This window comes from Pleurodeles waltl, chromosome 3_2 (genome assembly GCF_031143425.1).
Source record: "Pleurodeles waltl isolate 20211129_DDA chromosome 3_2, aPleWal1.hap1.20221129, whole genome shotgun sequence".
Classification (NCBI taxonomy): domain Eukaryota; kingdom Metazoa; phylum Chordata; class Amphibia; order Caudata; family Salamandridae; genus Pleurodeles; species Pleurodeles waltl.
The window spans coordinates 96,506,992-96,525,083 of NC_090441.1; the positions used below are offsets into that span (position 1 = coordinate 96,506,992).

Genomic DNA, 18,092 nt, shown 5'->3' on the forward strand with positions numbered 1-18,092 from the left:
GGCGTGTTTTAGGTCTGGGGGGTTAGTAGCCAATGGCTACTAGCCCTGAGGGTGGGTACACCCTCTTTGTGCCTCCTCCCAAGGGGAGGGGGTCACAATCCTAACCCTATTGGGGGAATCCTCCATCTGCAAGATGGAGGATTTCTAAAAGTCAGAGTCACCTCAGCTCAGGACACCTTAGGGGCTGTCCTGACTGGCCAGTGACTCCTCCTTGTTGCTTTCTTTGTTCCCTCCAGCCTTGCCGCCAAAAGTGGGGGCCGTGGCCGGAGGGGGCGGGCAACTCCACTAAGCTGGAGTGCCCTGCTGGGCTGTGACAAAGGGGTGAGCCTTTGAGGCTCACCGCCAGGTGTCACAGCTCCTGCCTGGGGGAGGTGTTAGCATCCCCACCCAGTGCAGGCTTTGTTACTGGCCTCAGAGTGACAAAGGCACTCTCCCCATGGGGCCAGCAACATGTCTCTGGTGTGGCAGGCTGCTGGAACTAGTCAGCCTACACAGACAGTCGGTTAAGTTTCAGGGGGCACCTCTAAGGTGCCCTCTGTGGTGTATTTTACAATAAAATGTACACTGGCATCAGTGTGCATTTATTGTGCTGAGAAGTTTGATACCAAACTTCCCAGTTTTCAGTGTAGCCATTATGGTGCTGTGGAGTTCGTGTTTGACAGACTCCCAGACCATATACTCTTATGGCTACCCTGCACTTACAATGTCTAAGGTTTTGTTTAGACACTGTAGGGGTACCATGCTCATGCACTGGTACCCTCACCTATGGTATAGTGCACCCTGCCTTAGGGCTGTAAGGCCTGCTAGAGGGGTGTCTTACCTATACTGCATAGGCAGTGAGAGGCTGGCATGGCACCCTGAGGGGAGTGCCATGTCGACTTACTCGTTTTGTCCTCACTAGCACACACAAGCTGGCAAGCAGTGTGTCTGTGCTGAGTGAGAGGTCTCCAGGGTGGCATAAGACATGCTGCAGCCCTTAGAGACCTTCCTTGGCATCAGGGCCCTTGGTACTAGAAGTACCAGTTACAAGGGACTTATCTGGATGCCAGGGTCTGCCAATTGTGGATACAAAAGTACAGGTTAGGGAAAGAACACTGGTGCTGGGGCCTGGTTAGCAGGCCTCAGCACACTTTCAATTGTAAACATAGCATCAGCAAAGGCAAAAAGTCAGGGGGCAACCATGCCAAGGAGGCATTTCCTTACACCAGATTAATGGCCATTTTCTTTTTGTTCTCACTTACCTGCACCATGTGACCGGTTGACTCCTCATTACACAACACTGAGGCTCTGACCATAAATTATGTCATTGGCAATTCTCGAAACGCCTCTCAAACTGCCCCCTTCCCCAAAAAAATTATCTAACATCACTCAAGCAGGGGATTTTATCCCCATCTAGAACAAGACTTCAGACCCTGAAGTAGTCGTGTCGTCTAACACTGCTCTCCCCCCCCCTTTTTGTCATAAACAATAACTTTACACAACACTGTCAAACCTGTCTATACAATGGATTCAGTTATTGGCCTCGTCACTATAAGATCATTTACTCAAACCTTTGAACACATTAACTTGTACTGTGCATGTAATTTCTGATTCTATTCTCCATTGCCTCCCAAACTCAAATTGTTATTCCTTTTGCTCAGACCAAACTAGAATGTCTGGGTATGAGACAACAATAAATTAGACAAGAAGAATTGAGTGCTTTGATTTGCTTTCTCTGTGCCATCAAGCAGACTCCACTGATACCAGTTTTTGATTTCAGATCTTAAATGTTCCTTCTCAAAAAACTTTGTGTGCTCCTTTAGTAATACTTTACCACATAATCTTTGAAATGGTATCCATAAGTCTTTCCATCAAAACAAAGCATAAAGAATTTGGAGACTGAATCTACTCTACCTAAGTTAGCTAAAATGTACAAATCTGCTGTTCTCGCAGCTAAAGCCAGCTGGCTAAATTCTAAGGAAAATGTATCTACAGATAAGTTCAAAACACTTAGAAATAATTCCTCCCTGTTGTACCACATAAATCTTAATGTAATTAACTTCTGGACATGTTCAATCCAGATTCAGAAGTACTGGTCTCTGTGGGAATCCACCTAGGAGCCATCAGAGCTAGGAACCACAGATTATTCAAAAAATCTAAGGATGATCCTAGACCAGCGCAACATGATGGCTTAATGTTGTGTACATCCTATGCATGCTGTGGAAAAAAAAAAAGAAAAAAAAAAAATATATATATATATGTTCGATGGCATCTGTCGCTGTAGATACGCATGTTCTGCAATAGCTCGCCATCTGGTGTTGGGCCGGAGTGTTACAAGTTGTTTTTCTTCGAAGAAGTCTTTCGAGTCACGGGACCGAGTGACTCCTCCTTTTGTCTCCATTGCGCATGGGCGTCGACTCCATCTTCGATTGTTTTTTTTTTTTTTCCGCCATCGGGTTCGGACGTGTTCCTGTCGCTCCGAGTTTCGGAACGGAAAATTAGCTAATTTCTGAAGATTTTCGTCGGTATTGTTGCGTTCGGGATCGGCGTACTTAGATTCCACACCGCATCGAAGATCGAAGAGCTCCGGTGCCCTTCGGGGTAGTTTTTCGATCCTCCGTCGGGGCCTGGTCGGCCCGACCGCGTGCTGAAGAACGCCGATGGAACGGACCCCGTTTCGTTTCTGCCCCAAATGCCACAATAAATACCCCTACACAGACCAACACTTGGTCTGCAACCTGTGCCTGTCACCTGAGCACAGCGAAGACACCTGCGAGGCCTGTCGTGCGTTCCGGTCCCGAAAAACACTCCGAGACCGTCGAGCCAGAAGACTTCAGATGGCGTCCGCACCGACAGCCCAACGGGAGTTCGAGGAACAGGAAGAGGAAGGTACCTTCTCGATCCAAGACTCAGACTCCGAAGGATTCGACGATACACAAACCGTGAGTAAGACGTCGAAAACCACACAGAGAAACATTTACAAGGCCCAGGGGACGCCACTGCCACCAGGCCATGGCTCGACCCATAAATTCGGTGACCGACCGTCGGCACCGAAAAAGGCCCAAACAGTGCCGAGATCGTCCGACTCCGGTCGAGACACCGGCACGCAGCCTTCTCGGGACCGAGAAAGTGCTGGAGACAAGCCTCGACACCGAGATGCCGGTGTGGACACGGCTCGACGCCGAGACAGCGGCACCGAAACAGATCGACGCCGAGAGGTTTCGGCCCCGAAAAGGAAAAAAGTCACCTCGGAGCCGAAAAAACACGCAGACAAAGTTTCGATGCCGAAACAAACTGCAAGCGACCCAGCTTCAGGCTCTCATACAGAAGAGCACTCGCTAACCTCCCAAATGCAGAAGCATAGGTTTGAGGAAGAGCTACAAGCAACTGATGTGGACCATACGCAAAAGCGTATCTTCATTCAGCAGGGGACAGGAAAAATAAGCACCCTTCCCCCCATTAGGAGAAAGAGGAGGTTGGAGTTCCAGACGGAACAAACACCACAACCAAAAGTGGTGAAAAGAGTTACACCACCACCCTCTCCTCCGCCCGTGATTAACGTTTCACCAGCACAAACTCCATCACACTCCCCAGCTCACACCACCATGAGCCAGGGTGACCAAGATCAGGACGCATGGGACCTATACGACGCCCCAGTGTCAGATAACAGCCCGGAGGCATACCCTACAAAGCCATCTCCACCAGAAGACAGCACCGCGTACTCTCAGGTGGTGGCTAGAGCAGCACAATTTCACAACGTAAGCCTCCACTCAGAACAGGTCGAGGATGATTTCTTGTTCAACACACTCTCCTCCACCCACAGCTCATACCAAAGCCTGCCTATGCTCCCTGGTATGCTCCGGCACGCAAAAGACATATTTAAGGAGCCGGTCAAAAGTAGGGCAATCACACCAAGGGTGGAAAAAAAGTATAAGCCGCCTCCTACGGACCCGGTTTTCATCACTACACAGCTGCCACCAGACTCTGTTGTTGTAGGAGCAGCTAGGAAAAGGGCCAACTCTCACACATCTGGAGATGCACCACCCCCAGATAAAGAAAGCCGCAAGTTCGATGCCGCTGGTAAGAGTCGCAGCACAAGCTGCAAACCAGTGGCGCATCGCGAACTCCCAAGCACTACTTGCGCGCTATGACAGAGCCCACTGGGACGAGATGCAACATCTCATTGAACATCTGCCCAAGGACTTACAAAATAGGGCAAAGCAAGTGGTCGAGGAAGGACAGACCATTTCCAACAACCAGATCCGCTCCTCCATGGACGCTGCAGATACAGCTGCACGGACAATTAATACATCTGTAACTATCAGAAGGCATGCATGGCTCCGAACGTCTGGATTTAAACCAGAGATTCAACAAGCAGTTCTCAATATGCCTTTTAATGAAAAAGAACTGTTCGGTCCAGAAGTGGACACAGCGATTGAGAAACTCAAAAAAGATACGGACACTGCCAAAGCCATGGGCGCACTCTACTCCCCGCAGAGCAGAGGGAATTACAGCACATTCCGTAAAACGCCCTTTCGAGGGGGGTTTCGAGGTCAAAGCACACAAGCCAGCACCTCACAAGCCACACCGTCCAGTTACCAGGGACAGTATAGAGGAGGTTTTCGGGGACAATATAGAGGAGGGCAATTCCCTAGAAATAGAGGAAGATTTCAAAGCCCCAAAGCCCCTACTACTAAACAGTGACTCACAGGTCACTCACCCCCTCCACACAACACCAGTGGGGGGAAGAATAGGTCATTATTACAAAGCATGGGAGGAAATCACTACAGACACTTGGGTTCTAGCAATTATCCAACATGGTTATTGCATAGAATTTCTACAATTCCCTCCAAACATACCACCAAAAGCACAAAATTTAACAACACCATTCCAATCTCCTGGAGATAGAAGTGCAGGCACTATTGCAAAAGAATGCAATCGAATTAGTGCCAAACACACAAATAAACACAGGAGTTTACTCACTGTACTTTCTGATACCAAAGAAGGACAAAACACTGAGACCAATCCTAGACCTCAGAGTAGTGAACACTTTCATCAAATCAGACCACTTCCACATGGTCACACTACAAGAAGTATTGCCATTGCTAAAACTGCACGACTACATGGCAACTTTAGACCTCAAGGATGCTTATTTCCATATACCAATACACCCATCGCACAGGAAATACCTAAGGTTTGTATTCAAAGGAATACATTACCAATTCAAGGTACTGCCTTTCGGATTAACAACCGCACCAAGAGTCTTTACCAAATGTCTAGCGGTAGTCGCAGCACACATAAGAAGGCAGCAAATACATGTGTTCCCATATCTAGACGACTGGCTAATCAAGGCCCATTCGTTAATAGAGTGCTCAAATCACACAAATCATATCATACAAACCCTCTTCAAACTAGGGTTCACCGTCAATTTCACAAAATCCAAAATTCTGCCACGCAAGGTACAACAATACCTGGGAGCCATAATAGACACATCAAAAGGAGTAGCCACTCCAAGTCCACAAAGAATTCAAAATTTCAACACCATCATACAACGCACGTATCCAACACAAAGGATACAAGCAAAGATGGTACTACAACTCCTAGGCATGATGTCTTCATGCATAGCCATTGTCCCGAACGCAAGACTACACATGAGGCCCTTACAACAGTGCCTAGCATCACAATGGTCACAAGCACAGGGTCACCTTCTAGATCTGGTGTTAATAGACCGCCAAACTTACCTCTCGCTTCTGTGGTGGAACAACATAAATTTAAACAAGGGGCGGCCTTTCCAAGACCCACTGCCACAATACGTAACAACAGATGCTTCCATGACAGGGTGGGGAGCACACCTCGATCAACACAGCATACAAGGACAATGGAACGTACATCAAACAAAACTGCATATCAATCACCTAGAACTTCTAGCAGTTTTTCAAGCACTAAAAGCTTTCCAACCAATAATAGTTCACAAATACATTCTCGTCAAAACAGACAACATGACAACAATGTATTATCTAAACAAGCAGGGGGGGACGCACTCCACGCAGTTAAGTCTGCTAGCACAAAAAATTTGGCATTGGGCAATTCACAACCAAATTCGCCTAATTGCACAGTTTATACCAGGGATACAAAATCAACTCGCAGACAATCTCTCTCGAGATCACCAACAGGTCCACGAATGGGAAATTCACCCCCAAATTCTGAACACTTATTTCAAACTCTGGGGAACACCTCAGATAGACTTGTTTGCGACAAGGGAGAACGCAAAATGCCAAAACTTCGCATCCAGATACCCACACAAACAATCCCAAGGCAATGCCCTATGGATGAACTGGTCAGGGATATTTGCTTACGCTTTTCCTCCTCTCCCTCTCCTTCCTTACCTGGTAAACAAACTCAGTCAAAACAAACTCAAACTCATATTGATAGCACCAACTTGGGCAAGGCAACCCTGGTACACAACGCTGCTAGACCTATCAGTGGTACCCTGCATCAAATTGCCCAACAGGCCAGATCTGTTGACACAGCACAACCAAAAGATCAGACACCCAGATCCAGCATCGCTGAATCTAGCAATCTGGCTCCTGAAATCCTAGAATTCGGGCACTTACAACTTACCCAAGAATGTATGGAAGTCATAAAACAAGCAAGAAGGCCATCCACCAGGCACTGCTATGCAAGTAAATGGAAGAGGTTTGTTTGCTACTGCCATATTAATCAAATACAACCATTACACACAACTCCAGAACATGTAGTGGGTTACTTGCTTCACTTACAAAAATCTAACCTAGCTTTCTCTTCCATTAAGATTCACCTTGCAGCAATATCTGCATACCTGCAGACTACCTATTCAACTTCCCTATATAAAATACCAGTCATTAAAGCATTCATGGAGGGCCTTAGGAGAATTATACCACCAAGAACACTACCTGTTCCTTCATGGAACCTAAATGTTGTCCTAACTAGACTTATGGGTCCACCTTTTGAACCCATGCACTCCTGCGACATACAGTTCTTAACCTGGAAGGTGGCATTTCTCATCGCCATTACTTCCCTGAGAAGAGTAAGCGAGATTCAGGCGTTTACTATACAGGAACCTTTTATACAACTACACAAAAATAAAGTCGTCCTAAGGACCAATCCTACATTTTTGCCAAAGGTTATTTCACCGTTCCATCTAAATCAAACAGTGGAACTTCCAGTGTTCTTTCCACAGCCAGATACCGTAGCTGAAAGGGCACTACATACATTAGATGTCAAAAGAGCATTGATGTATTACATTGACAGAACAAAAAACATCAGAAAGACTAAACAACTCTTTATTGCATTTCAAAAACCTCACGCAGGAAACCCAATTTCAAAACAAGGTATAGCCAGATGGATAGTTAAATGCATCCAAATCTGCTACCTTAAAGCTAAACGACAGCTGCCCATTACACCAAGGGCACACTCAACCAGAAAGAAAGGTGCTACCATGGCCTTTCTAGGAAACATCCCAATGCAAGAAATATGTAAGGCAGCCACATGGTCTACGCCTCACACATTCACCAAGCACTACTGTGTAGACGTGTTATCCGCACAACAAGCCACAGTAGGTCAAGCCGTATTAAGGACATTATTTCAGACTACTTCCACTCCTACAGGCTGATCCACTGCTTTTGGGGAAATAACTGCTTACTAGTCTATGCAGAACATGCGTATCTACAGCGACAGATGCCATCGAACTGAAAATGTCACTTACCCAGTGTACATCTGTTCGTGGCATCAGTCGCAGTAGATTCGCATGTGCCCACCCGCCTCCCCGGGAGCCTGTAGCAGTTTGGAAGTTACCTTCAATTATTTATATATGTATCATCTCAACCTTAAATAGGTGCATACTTAGTCACTCCATTGCATGGGCACTATTACTACAATTCAACTCCTACCTCACCCTCTGCGGGGAAAAACAATCGAAGATGGAGTCGACGCCCATGCGCAATGGAGACAAAAGGAGGAGTCACTCGGTCCCGTGACTCGAAAGACTTCTTCGAAGAAAAACAACTTGTAACACTCCGGCCCAACACCAGATGGCGAGCTATTGCAGAACATGCGAATCTACTGCGACTGATGCCACGAACAGATGTACACTGTGTAAGTGACATTTTCAATATATATATATATATATATATATATATTCGTATGGTTTCCTCAGAATACCAGACGGACGGTCATGTAAGCGCTCATCACCAGCAGGTTGGACTACAGCAACACTATGCTGAAAACTCCTACATAGACCCCAAACCATCCACTGCTGCGAGACTCCTACTCTACCTCCCACGCCTTGCAAAGTGACATTGCACCTCAGGAAGCTTCACTGGCTCCCCACTCACAAGCACAGCCAATTCACACTTCTCATGCACACATACAAAGCAGTACACAACACAGGACCAGAATACATGAACAGCTGCATACACTTTAACCAACCTACCTGACCCACTACGTTCTGCATCAAACTCACTTGCACATATTCCCTGCATCTGCAAAAGCAAAACTGGAGGTTGCGCTTTCTCCTACATCGCAACCAAGACATGGAGCAACCTCCATCATATCAGAGCCTCCTCCTCACTTCAGGAATTCCACAAGAAGTTGAACACCTAGCTCTTTGTTCAAGCACCTTTGGGGAACACAAACCTACACACTTGCCCATGCACCTGGATACCCTCTCGGGTAATTAGTGTACTATACCATAACATTCAGGCTTGCCCATAAATTGGAGTCTGCAACTCTCCTTTTATTCACATCCTCCATACTTTTGGTGAAAGACACCATTAGCGTCTCATCCTGCTGATCGTCAAAGCAGCATTTTACACCTCTGGCCAGCAAACCCTCTTGAACACCCACAAAAGTAGACTAGGTGTTGTGTGTGTGAGTAGTACTGAAATGGTTGCAGTCATATCTTCCAGATTACACGCTGAGGATAACAATCGTTGAGTCCCGTTCAGGTTGCCTATATGTTGTACCTCAGTGCTCCATTTTGGTGTTTATCATAGCATGAGTATGTCAATGACACCTGAATCCTTCTGAATTTTTTTGATACTTCCAGAGCCAGCTCTACAATTAGACTGGTGCTGTAAACTGTTTACAGTTTATCTAACTAACAAATATGTGGATTAATGCCATTAAGCATGCAGGCTTTACCCTGAAGCTTGTCAGAGCTGCCAAATCCCAAGGGTTCATCCTAGAAATAAACCTTGTCCTTAGATCATTTAGGCTATGGCTAAATGTGCAAGGTTTCAACTTCTGAAATTATAATGCCATGTATTTAGTTTCTGTTCGCCATATTACATGGCCACCTTCTCATGAGTATCCATAGCCATCCTAGACCTGCCCCTTTTATAACAGAATATTCTCTGAATTTCCATGCTGTGTATTAATTTGCCATCTAGTGGTTTGGTCAAAACATCTGTTTTCCCCTTTCTCTTCCTTACCTTTCCCCTTCCATTCATGTGGGTAGGACACTAGGCCCCTTATAATGTTGAATAGAAGGCCACAATGGCCCAGTATGTTGTTGCTACTTTAGGATTATTTTTCCCCTGCTGTAGTGACCTGTGCCTAGTTTGTTTTTTTTGTTTTTCATCTGCTGTGGGATTTCACCTATTTGCTTACCCCTATCCATTCACTGGGGTGGTGGGTGCATCACATGTGAATAAAAATAATACTTTTTGCTAAATTATTGTTATAGGTAAGCAACCTTTTTATTTAGCAGAATGAATCTTTTCTGCTTAATATGCTGTGCATAGATTATATAATTTATGTAGCAGTGTTCAACTTTTGTGGGCGCAGAGCGGCTCCTCCGCAATGGCCGAGGAGAGTTGCCCCACTAGCTAAGAGCCAGCAGCTGAAAAATAAAACTATTTCATTATAGTTGTATTTTTCAGCTGCTGGCTGAGCCAGCATGTGCAGGGAGCGGAGAGGAGGATTGGAGTTCACCAAGTGTGCATGTCAGTTTGGCCAGCCACACTGACCTGCACACTTAGGTTTCTCCAACCCGGCTGTGTTGCACAGCTGGGTTGGAGAAACTGCACAGACCCCAGAGTACTCTCTGAGTGGCAGACCAATCCTGAGTCTCTCTCGTGCATATCATGAGAGCAGCACCAGGATTGCGTGGGGATCCTGTGCTGTTGTCCCAGGGACTGCTGGGACACCAGGAGAGCAGAGGAGCTAGGCGGCAGAACAGTTTTCTTTTGGTGGGGGTGGGGGAGGGGAGTCGTCCTAATATTTGTCTTCAACCACTCTATCGCCCCCGGCACCCCTACCCTGCCCCCCAGCCTACTATATTGGAAATGTTTGCTTGGTTCAGTTAATACGTGGATGTTAAAATTGTGTATTTAAGAGAAAAGGGTGTGTATTTTGACAACTCATAAGCTGTTTTTTTTGTGATCAATAATGTGGTGGGGGGGGGGACTTATTACTTTTGTGCCACATACATTGCAGCTTTGTCTGACATGTTTTACCTAGGTAGAAGAATTCCAAATTGACAAAGGCTTTTTACATTATGGTTTGTAATCTTGCCTGCCCACTAATGCAGTCTTGCCTGACGTGATCACTATTACAATACTAACAATTTTAATAGCTTGTGGTAATTTTCATTGAACATAAGTAGCTCTCATTACAGAAAAGGTTTCCCTGCTCTAAACGCTTGTGCATAGTTTCAGGGAATGTTCCACTGAGTTTCTGATAGTTCTCCTGTTAAAGTTTTTATACATTGCTCTGACATGGTTCAGCTTCTTGCTCTTTGTAATGCTGTTGTCAGAGGAGGGGATAACACTTTCAGAGCACTATACAAAATATTTCTCCATATGCTTCCTATGTTACCATACACCTTGTACATCGCTCAAACTGTGAAGTAGAGTTTGCTTTATAGGAAACAAATATAAATTCCCCTAGAGCATTTTGTCACCTACTGAACAATCATGTCTTCTGTCATTTATTTACTCTCGTATAAAGTTTTCACAACACTTGAGGTTTCCCAGTGTATCTGGCCATTGCTCCTTTGAGCTTATTATAAAAACCATAAATGAAAGTTGTCGATTTTGGAAATCAGTAGCTCCATTTTATGCTTTTTTTTTTTGTGTGTTTATTTTCACTGATATGAAATATATATATATATATATGTGTGTCTGACTAGGGCACTTTGGATACCATGTCTTGGCTAGATTGGTATCTTGTCAGTATTAGTTTACAAAGTCTTTGTTATGCTGCTCCCAGACTCCATGAAGTGAGGTTGCCATTGTTTTTCTCTCAATGCCATTTTACAGATCTACAGTAATAGCAATATTCTGGGGTCCTGTCTGTGCGAGTTAGATGTCTGGTCTAGGAAAGGTAAAGGTACGATTCGGTTTAATGTGTAGAATTCCTACACAATCTGCTGCTGTTCCATATTTCAGCCTAACATTAGGGTTTCATGACAATGTGCATTATATTGTGCAGTGTATTTGAGAAGTATTGCTGCTGTTAGGATAACCAACATTCTTCTTTTTTTTTTTCCCCCCCCACTTTGGTCTCATGTTTTTTTGGTGTGCATTTTTGTATTTTCAGAGGAAAGAGCCGCAAGGCCTCGACTTCAGCTCAAACCCCGAACAGTTGCAACGCCCCTCAACCAAGTAGCCAACCCAAACTCTGCCATATTTGGTGGAGCCAAACCTCGTGTGGAAGGAGCGCCAAAGGATGAAGAATAGGCGTGTGTGGCGAAGGGAAGGATGGAAGACCGTAGAGCTAGTCACCCTCTGGAATGTCAACCCCGCAGTTACTCCTGCGACCTGACACTTCCCCCCCCATCCCTGTCCGCCTCCTTGGGAAAACTGAAAACACAGCTTGTGAATGCATGTCAACTGGTAACAAGTGGTTTTTAGTACATTCTTGGCTTACCTATATCTAGTGCCTGCTTTGTGCTATGTCCTCCGCGTATCCTTCTCCCTCCACATCCCTGTTCTCAACCTTCAGCAGCAGCTATGATTTGGGGGGGGTGAAATCGTAGCTGCTTCCAGCGGTGTGGAGTCATTTGAACCAAGGTGCTGCTTTATATTTTTTTTTCCTCAATTGGTTTATTTTGGGAACGCAAGTTACTTATGTAAATTTGGTTTCATTTTTGATAGTTTTCACTCCTACTTATTCAGTTCTGTATTGCTGTGACTCTGCCAAACAAAATGATACCTTACTTCTTGAATTTAGCAAAGCTTTTGATGTACTCTGCCCTCAGTTTGAAGTCGCTGATGGATTTTCGAAGACCAGTCGGTACTACCTGCAACAGAATTGGAAGCACATGGGATTATGCATAGGCTTTTCCGGGGAGCTTGATGCCCTTCAGCCTGAGACAAGTTGCCTCCCTTTACATTTATCAGCCGCAAGAAATAATTTGAAACCCCTTTAAAACCAGGCAAAATTTGATTTAGCACATGGTTTGTTTTTGGAGCTTTAAAGCTTTGAAAATGTTTACATTTTATCTTCTGAGAAGGCGTAATGTTTTTATTTTGCTCAATGCACTGTTTCCATCTTCAAGAAAAACTTAAGCAATGCTGTTTATTTTCTGCTTGTATAGCTATTACAAGTTTAGTTGGCAACGTTTTTAAGCAAGCCTCTAGACTTCTGAAACGTGTATTCAGCCCTTAATTTTACCTATGGTATGTATTGCTGACAGTGTCAGTGTGTCCACTTTGATGTTCCTAGACAATGTATACCTTCTGTGGGCATGCTTTGTATGCTTTGAGCAGTTTAGCTTCTACGTTCAATGGGCTTAATAGAATTTCTGCCCCTTTGTGACAGTTAGTTCCCTGAGGTTTACCTAGACCAGGATTTCACCCTGAAATGTGCCTAATCTTGGTAATCCCGAAAATGGCAGTGATGATTAGGTGGTATTTCAATTGCAGGACTTCGGTCATTTTTTTTTCTTCATTTTTTTTAATTTTTTTCATGCTAATAACTCGAAACTTGGATTAATGTCTGAGAAGTGTTAATGTAAAATTGAGTGCATTTCCGTTTTTGTTCATTTCTTTGTGCTCTTATGTTGGTTATAGTATTAGGTGGATGCGGTGAGGGGAGGGTTACTATTTGCCAAAGCTTTAATGTGTCATCTTTACATCTCAAGCTCCTTCCTCAACAAGTCACTTAATCCAGTATCTGGATCTCTCAGCATTTATGCGGCTTGTCTCGCCACAGGTACTTACCCTTAAGATACTGGCACCATCAGGCTGGCATTGGCTACTGTAGTTGTGTAACTGGCATATCAACACATTACAGTGAGCCTCCATTCTAGCGTTTGCCATGCTTGCTGCTGCAATGCCCTACTTCCAGGAGAAGGGCTTTCTTTGCAGTGTCTCCATGCCTTTGGCCTGATAGTCTTCAATGCTACTTTTTGTTTAATTCTAACTTGACTACTTAAAACAGCAAACAATCTGCTATTCCCATAGAATGCACCCTAAACTCCTATTGAAGCCAATTTGAGATGCATGTGCTGTACTATCTCGGTGACATTGAGTTGCAGATAGATCCCTGCCTGAATTTTCTTATACTTCCTGCCGCGCCTTTCTTAAAAAAATAAATAAAAAAAAACCCAAAAATCACGTCCGTTAAAGATTGGTCTGAATACATCATTTGAACGGTCCTAAGTCTCTCAAATGCATGTGTTTTCCTGCGTTACAAGTGCTTTGTTTTACAAAATTAAATTTGACCCAGTATATTAAAGTATGTATACTGGAAACACGCGTGCGCCAAAACTAGTAGGTAACTACGAGATGAGGATTATTGGAGCTTTGCACTTCCCAGTCCTACCATCAATGGCCAGAGTCGCAGTGATTTTACAGAACGTTTCTCCTGTTTTTTTTTTTTGTTTTTTTTCTTTTTTGTACTCTGCTGCTGAGTCGAGAACCATTTGTCTAACACTAGTAATTAATGTAAAACAGACATGCTTTGTGTGGCTATATTCAAAAGACAGATACGTTCAGATAACCTATTTACATCTACAATGTCAAAGCTTTTAAGAGAACAAACGACCCTTAAATCTTCACTTGTGGTCAAAGCAGTCGGCTTTTAAATGTAGGAATAGAATTCCGAACACTTTACACATTTCTGATTCTGAACAGAAAGTACATTTATGGATATGGTATTTTGTGAATCTTTTAAATAAAATAAAACCTTAAATAAGAACCCTGGCTGTAATTTTTGGCTTCTTGTGAAAGCATGGTACTTTTCAAGAAGTTAATCGTTGGCAGTGGCCAAGAGCTCGCTACTAAGCCTACGTTCAAAGTACACAAATGCTTACAAATCTTCCAAAATGTGTTACCCCCTCCCCCCCCCCCCTAAGAAAAGAGCCCGATCTTTAGTGGTCTGTAAAATATTTATTTTCCAAATAAAGTCGTGTATGTATTGTAATGTGTCCAAATGTATACTTTTTTATGGGTCTTTTGGTGACTGTTGAGATAATCTTATGGAACAAAAATGCAGTTAGAACATGTAGGAAACATGGAAATTAATGCAGCTAGTCTTGTGTGCTAAAGAGAGGAGAAAGGCAGCTAGTTTTTTTTTTTTTTTTTTTTTTTTTTTTTTATGACCCCTTTGTTGGACACCCCCATACCTTCAAGCTGAGGGGTTCATGCACAGTATTGGAGGTTAGTTAATTAATTCTTCCAAATTCCTGTGGGCTCTGTCTATGGCATCTGGGTCCTCCTAGCAGTTCAGTGTCACTTTGGCTATGTCCATCCAGCTTATGGTTTCCAAGAACTACTTTTGAATCGCTTACCTTACAAGGGGGTCATGCTTTTTGGCCCTTGCCCAAAAGATCTCATCACATGGTCTGTGGTGGCCTGTTGCTGATTGGGGGTGTAGGGGAGAAGGATCCTTCCATGGTCTGGCTTTAGTTGCATATTTTAGCAGCTGTGATGCCTCTTTGTCAAAGACTGAAACATGACCTGGTTACTGCCTGGGTGTCCTGGCCTTGCCCACCTTTGGATTTTCTGCTGTTCCTGCTGCTGGGGTGCTCAGAGTAGTAGCTTCTTTGTCCAGATAAGTCCATTCTTACCACGTAGTGTGACAGGCCCTCCTGCAATGTTTTCTGTATTTGTTGGACAAAGATTGGTGAATGGTGTGTGTGTATATATAGATGTTTTTAGGGTTCAGGAATGGGTAGTGGTAAGGGATCTATTTCCAAATCAAGTTAACCTCCACTGGCTTATTCTTCACCCTCCTTCAGAAAATTATTCTGTTTCCAACTTCATGTTCCAGACAGTCTATGGTTCAGCCACTACAATTGCATTGGCTTGACTATTTTAAGTCTATATATATTCTGCTTCCAGTGGAGCAGATAGCTCATCTGCAGGTTAAATGTCACTAGTCGACTGCAGCATTTAATTGTGCCACCACTACAGTGATGTGAAAATGTGACTAGGTGTGCCCCTACAATCTTGTCTGCCAGTGTTAAAATTGGCAGGTCAAAGCCTTCCTTTTTAATATAAGGAAGCCACACCTAGGGAAGACCTTGGTAGCCACCAGGCAAGGTGCTAAATATTTATTTAAAAAAAATAAAATTACCCCAAAAAAAAAAAAAAGTTCCTTTTGTGTTTACACAGGAGAAAGCTCAGGTTTTCTTGGATTTAGGTAGAGAAGGGTACTCTGGGATTAATTTTTGTCCAAATCCCCAGAAAGTGATCTTAAGTGGGAAGGGTTGTCCCATGGGATTTGTTGCCACGGAGTCTTGTTGCACAAACATGAAGATGGCATAAAAGTGGCACCCTTGGAACTCAGTCTTCAGATCACTCCTGGAGGAGAAAGGAGGAGGACTGCCATGCTGCTCCCAAGACCCGGCAAAAAGAGGCTGCACCAAGGTCTGGATTGCACCTGCTGCATCAGAGGGACCTACAAAGAGGACTGTGCCTGCTGTGTCCACTCCTGGAAAAAGAGATCCACTTGTACTAGGGCGGAAGAAGAGTCCAAGGGCTAGCCCCCTGTTAAGCACTGGAGCTTCTAAAGCTAAACAAGTCTGCACTCTCGAGTGTAGCTTCCCGGGAACACCTGTCCACCACGGATGCTGAAGTGTGCAGCCTGGGAGACTGAGTCTAGGCAGTTGGGAGGTGCCCTTAAGGTTGTTGGACTCATGACGGAAGTCAGAATGGACTCATGGCCCCCCCAGAAAGAAAGATTTGCCTTTCTGAAAAAATCCGATGGAATCTGTGATATGGGGGAGGGGCGGGTCCTAAATGATCTCTGTAACTGGTTTCCAACTTTATTGTCTCCTGTTTCACTTGCTAGATTTTTGTTGTTTTAGCATAATTTTAAAGATCAAAATATAACTTCTTTTTAAATATAATTGTTGTTGGATTTTTACTGAGTTGTTTCTTTAATTTTTATTAACACACTTATTTGCTGTTTTTTTTTAACTCGTAAATGCTTGACTCTTGTTCCATTTGATTAAGCCTGACTTCTGTTCCACAGCTACCCAGGACTAAGCTAAGATTGTTGTTAAAGAACATAACTGGACCTGATAAATCTTGTCACAATATTATACGTTGAGGTCTTGCAACCAAACCACCTGCCACTACAGCATCCATTTTAGGACATCCTCACTCCTCATCCCTACTTCTCACACATCATTCCTACTTCTCATCCATCATCCCTGCTTCTCTTCCATCATCCCTACTTCTCATCATCAGATATCATCCCTACTTCTGATGGATACAACTACCTGTGGATTCCTCACCTTATGAATTCTCCCATGGCGCCAGCATTCGACGGAAATCTTCTTCCTAGTCTCTGCACGTCGACGAGGACGTCACTCTAGCCCACGCGACGCCGTCTGACGTCATACAGGCAATAAGAGGTCCTCGACGACGTGCCGACGTCCGTTCCCTTTTTTCCGTGCATTCGAAACGGTTATCTTCGAGGGAGCAACTGTTACTTTTGTGGTTACAGTGTATTTTTGCTGCGTAGTCTTTCGCTGTGGTAATAATGTCGCAGAGAAAGTCTGGATTCAAGCCTTCTCGTGAGTGTGGAGGCAAGATGTCAGTGACGGATCCTCATTCCGACCGCCTTTGGTGTTTGAGCTCCGACCACGACGTCTCGACTTGTGATTAATGCCAGCACATGAATCCAAAGGCCCTCAAGGAACGTGAGGCGAAGCTGTTTATGGCGAAATCGAAAAAAGAAAAGCATCACAAGAAGTCTTCTTCGCCAAGACATCGGCGTCATCGAGACTCCCGGCGCCGTAGAGAATCTCGGCGTCATTCAAGCAAGGAGACTCGTTCCAGGTCTTCGGATCGGCGCCGAAGGACATGGGAGATCAGTCCCACGGTTACGCCGCATCCTTCGACGCCGTTGCCCTCCCCGGCGTCTCCGACTTCACCTGGACAGGCGTCGGTGATTGAGGTATTGGAGCCTCAGGTGTTATCTCCGGCGTCGAGCCCGGCGTCGGGGTCGCCTCCGAGACAGGCACCCCAGTATCTGGCTTTTCCCACCCCTGGAGCCGATAGTTCCGCATTCTTGAATGCGATGTATGCCATCTTCCAACAGATGGCTCCATGGGGTGCTCCAGCTGGGCCTTTGGCCTTTTCTTTGGGTGATCCTGCGCCTCTTCGGCCGGCACCCTTTATGCCCTTTCTCCCTTTTGGGAACGTGGGCTCGGCGCCGGTGGCCGCTCCGGTGGCTTCAGAGGGATTGGCCCCGGGGATTTCCATCCCGTCGACGTCGGGATTTCGGCCTGTGACTCCGGTGGGTCCATCTGCTTCGACTGCTCTTTCGTCGGCGCGAAGTTACCTGTGGCGCCGGACGCGGCAGCTTCTGAAGATCGGCGCCGATCTTCGACTTCTGCGGAGGCATTGTCGACTCCGCGTATTGAGCAACGGCTTCATTCGAGGAGACGTGCTCTACGTGTATTAGAGGAGCAGGAGTACCAACGAGCCCTGGAGGAAGGAGAGCTAGAGGACTCGGGTGATGGGCTACGTGGTCTGGACACTTCCCCTGAGTGGGATCTTTCGTCCCCGGGAGAATATACTGAGGAGGCTGCTTCCTTTCACGCAGTGGTACGGAAGGCAGCTAGTTTTTTGGACCTGCCTTTGCCGGTGGTGGAGGCAAAACATAACCTTCTA

The 18,092-nt window shown here is 45.1% G+C and overlaps 1 protein-coding gene across 4 annotated transcripts in view; it reads left to right on the forward strand.

Moving 5' to 3' along the window:
- The window catches only part of EIF4H (eukaryotic translation initiation factor 4H), a 160,954-nt gene extending 146,791 nt beyond the window's left edge, over positions 1-14,163 (forward strand). For all 4 annotated transcript variants that reach the window (XM_069226894.1, XM_069226891.1, XM_069226892.1 and 1 more), the window contains one exon: positions 11,560-14,163. In XM_069226894.1, coding sequence (XP_069082995.1) covers positions 11,560-11,699 — 140 coding nt within the window. In that variant the 3' untranslated portion in view covers positions 11,700-14,163. The remainder of the gene's footprint in view (positions 1-11,559) is intronic.
- The last annotated feature ends 3,929 nt before the right edge of the window (positions 14,164-18,092 follow it).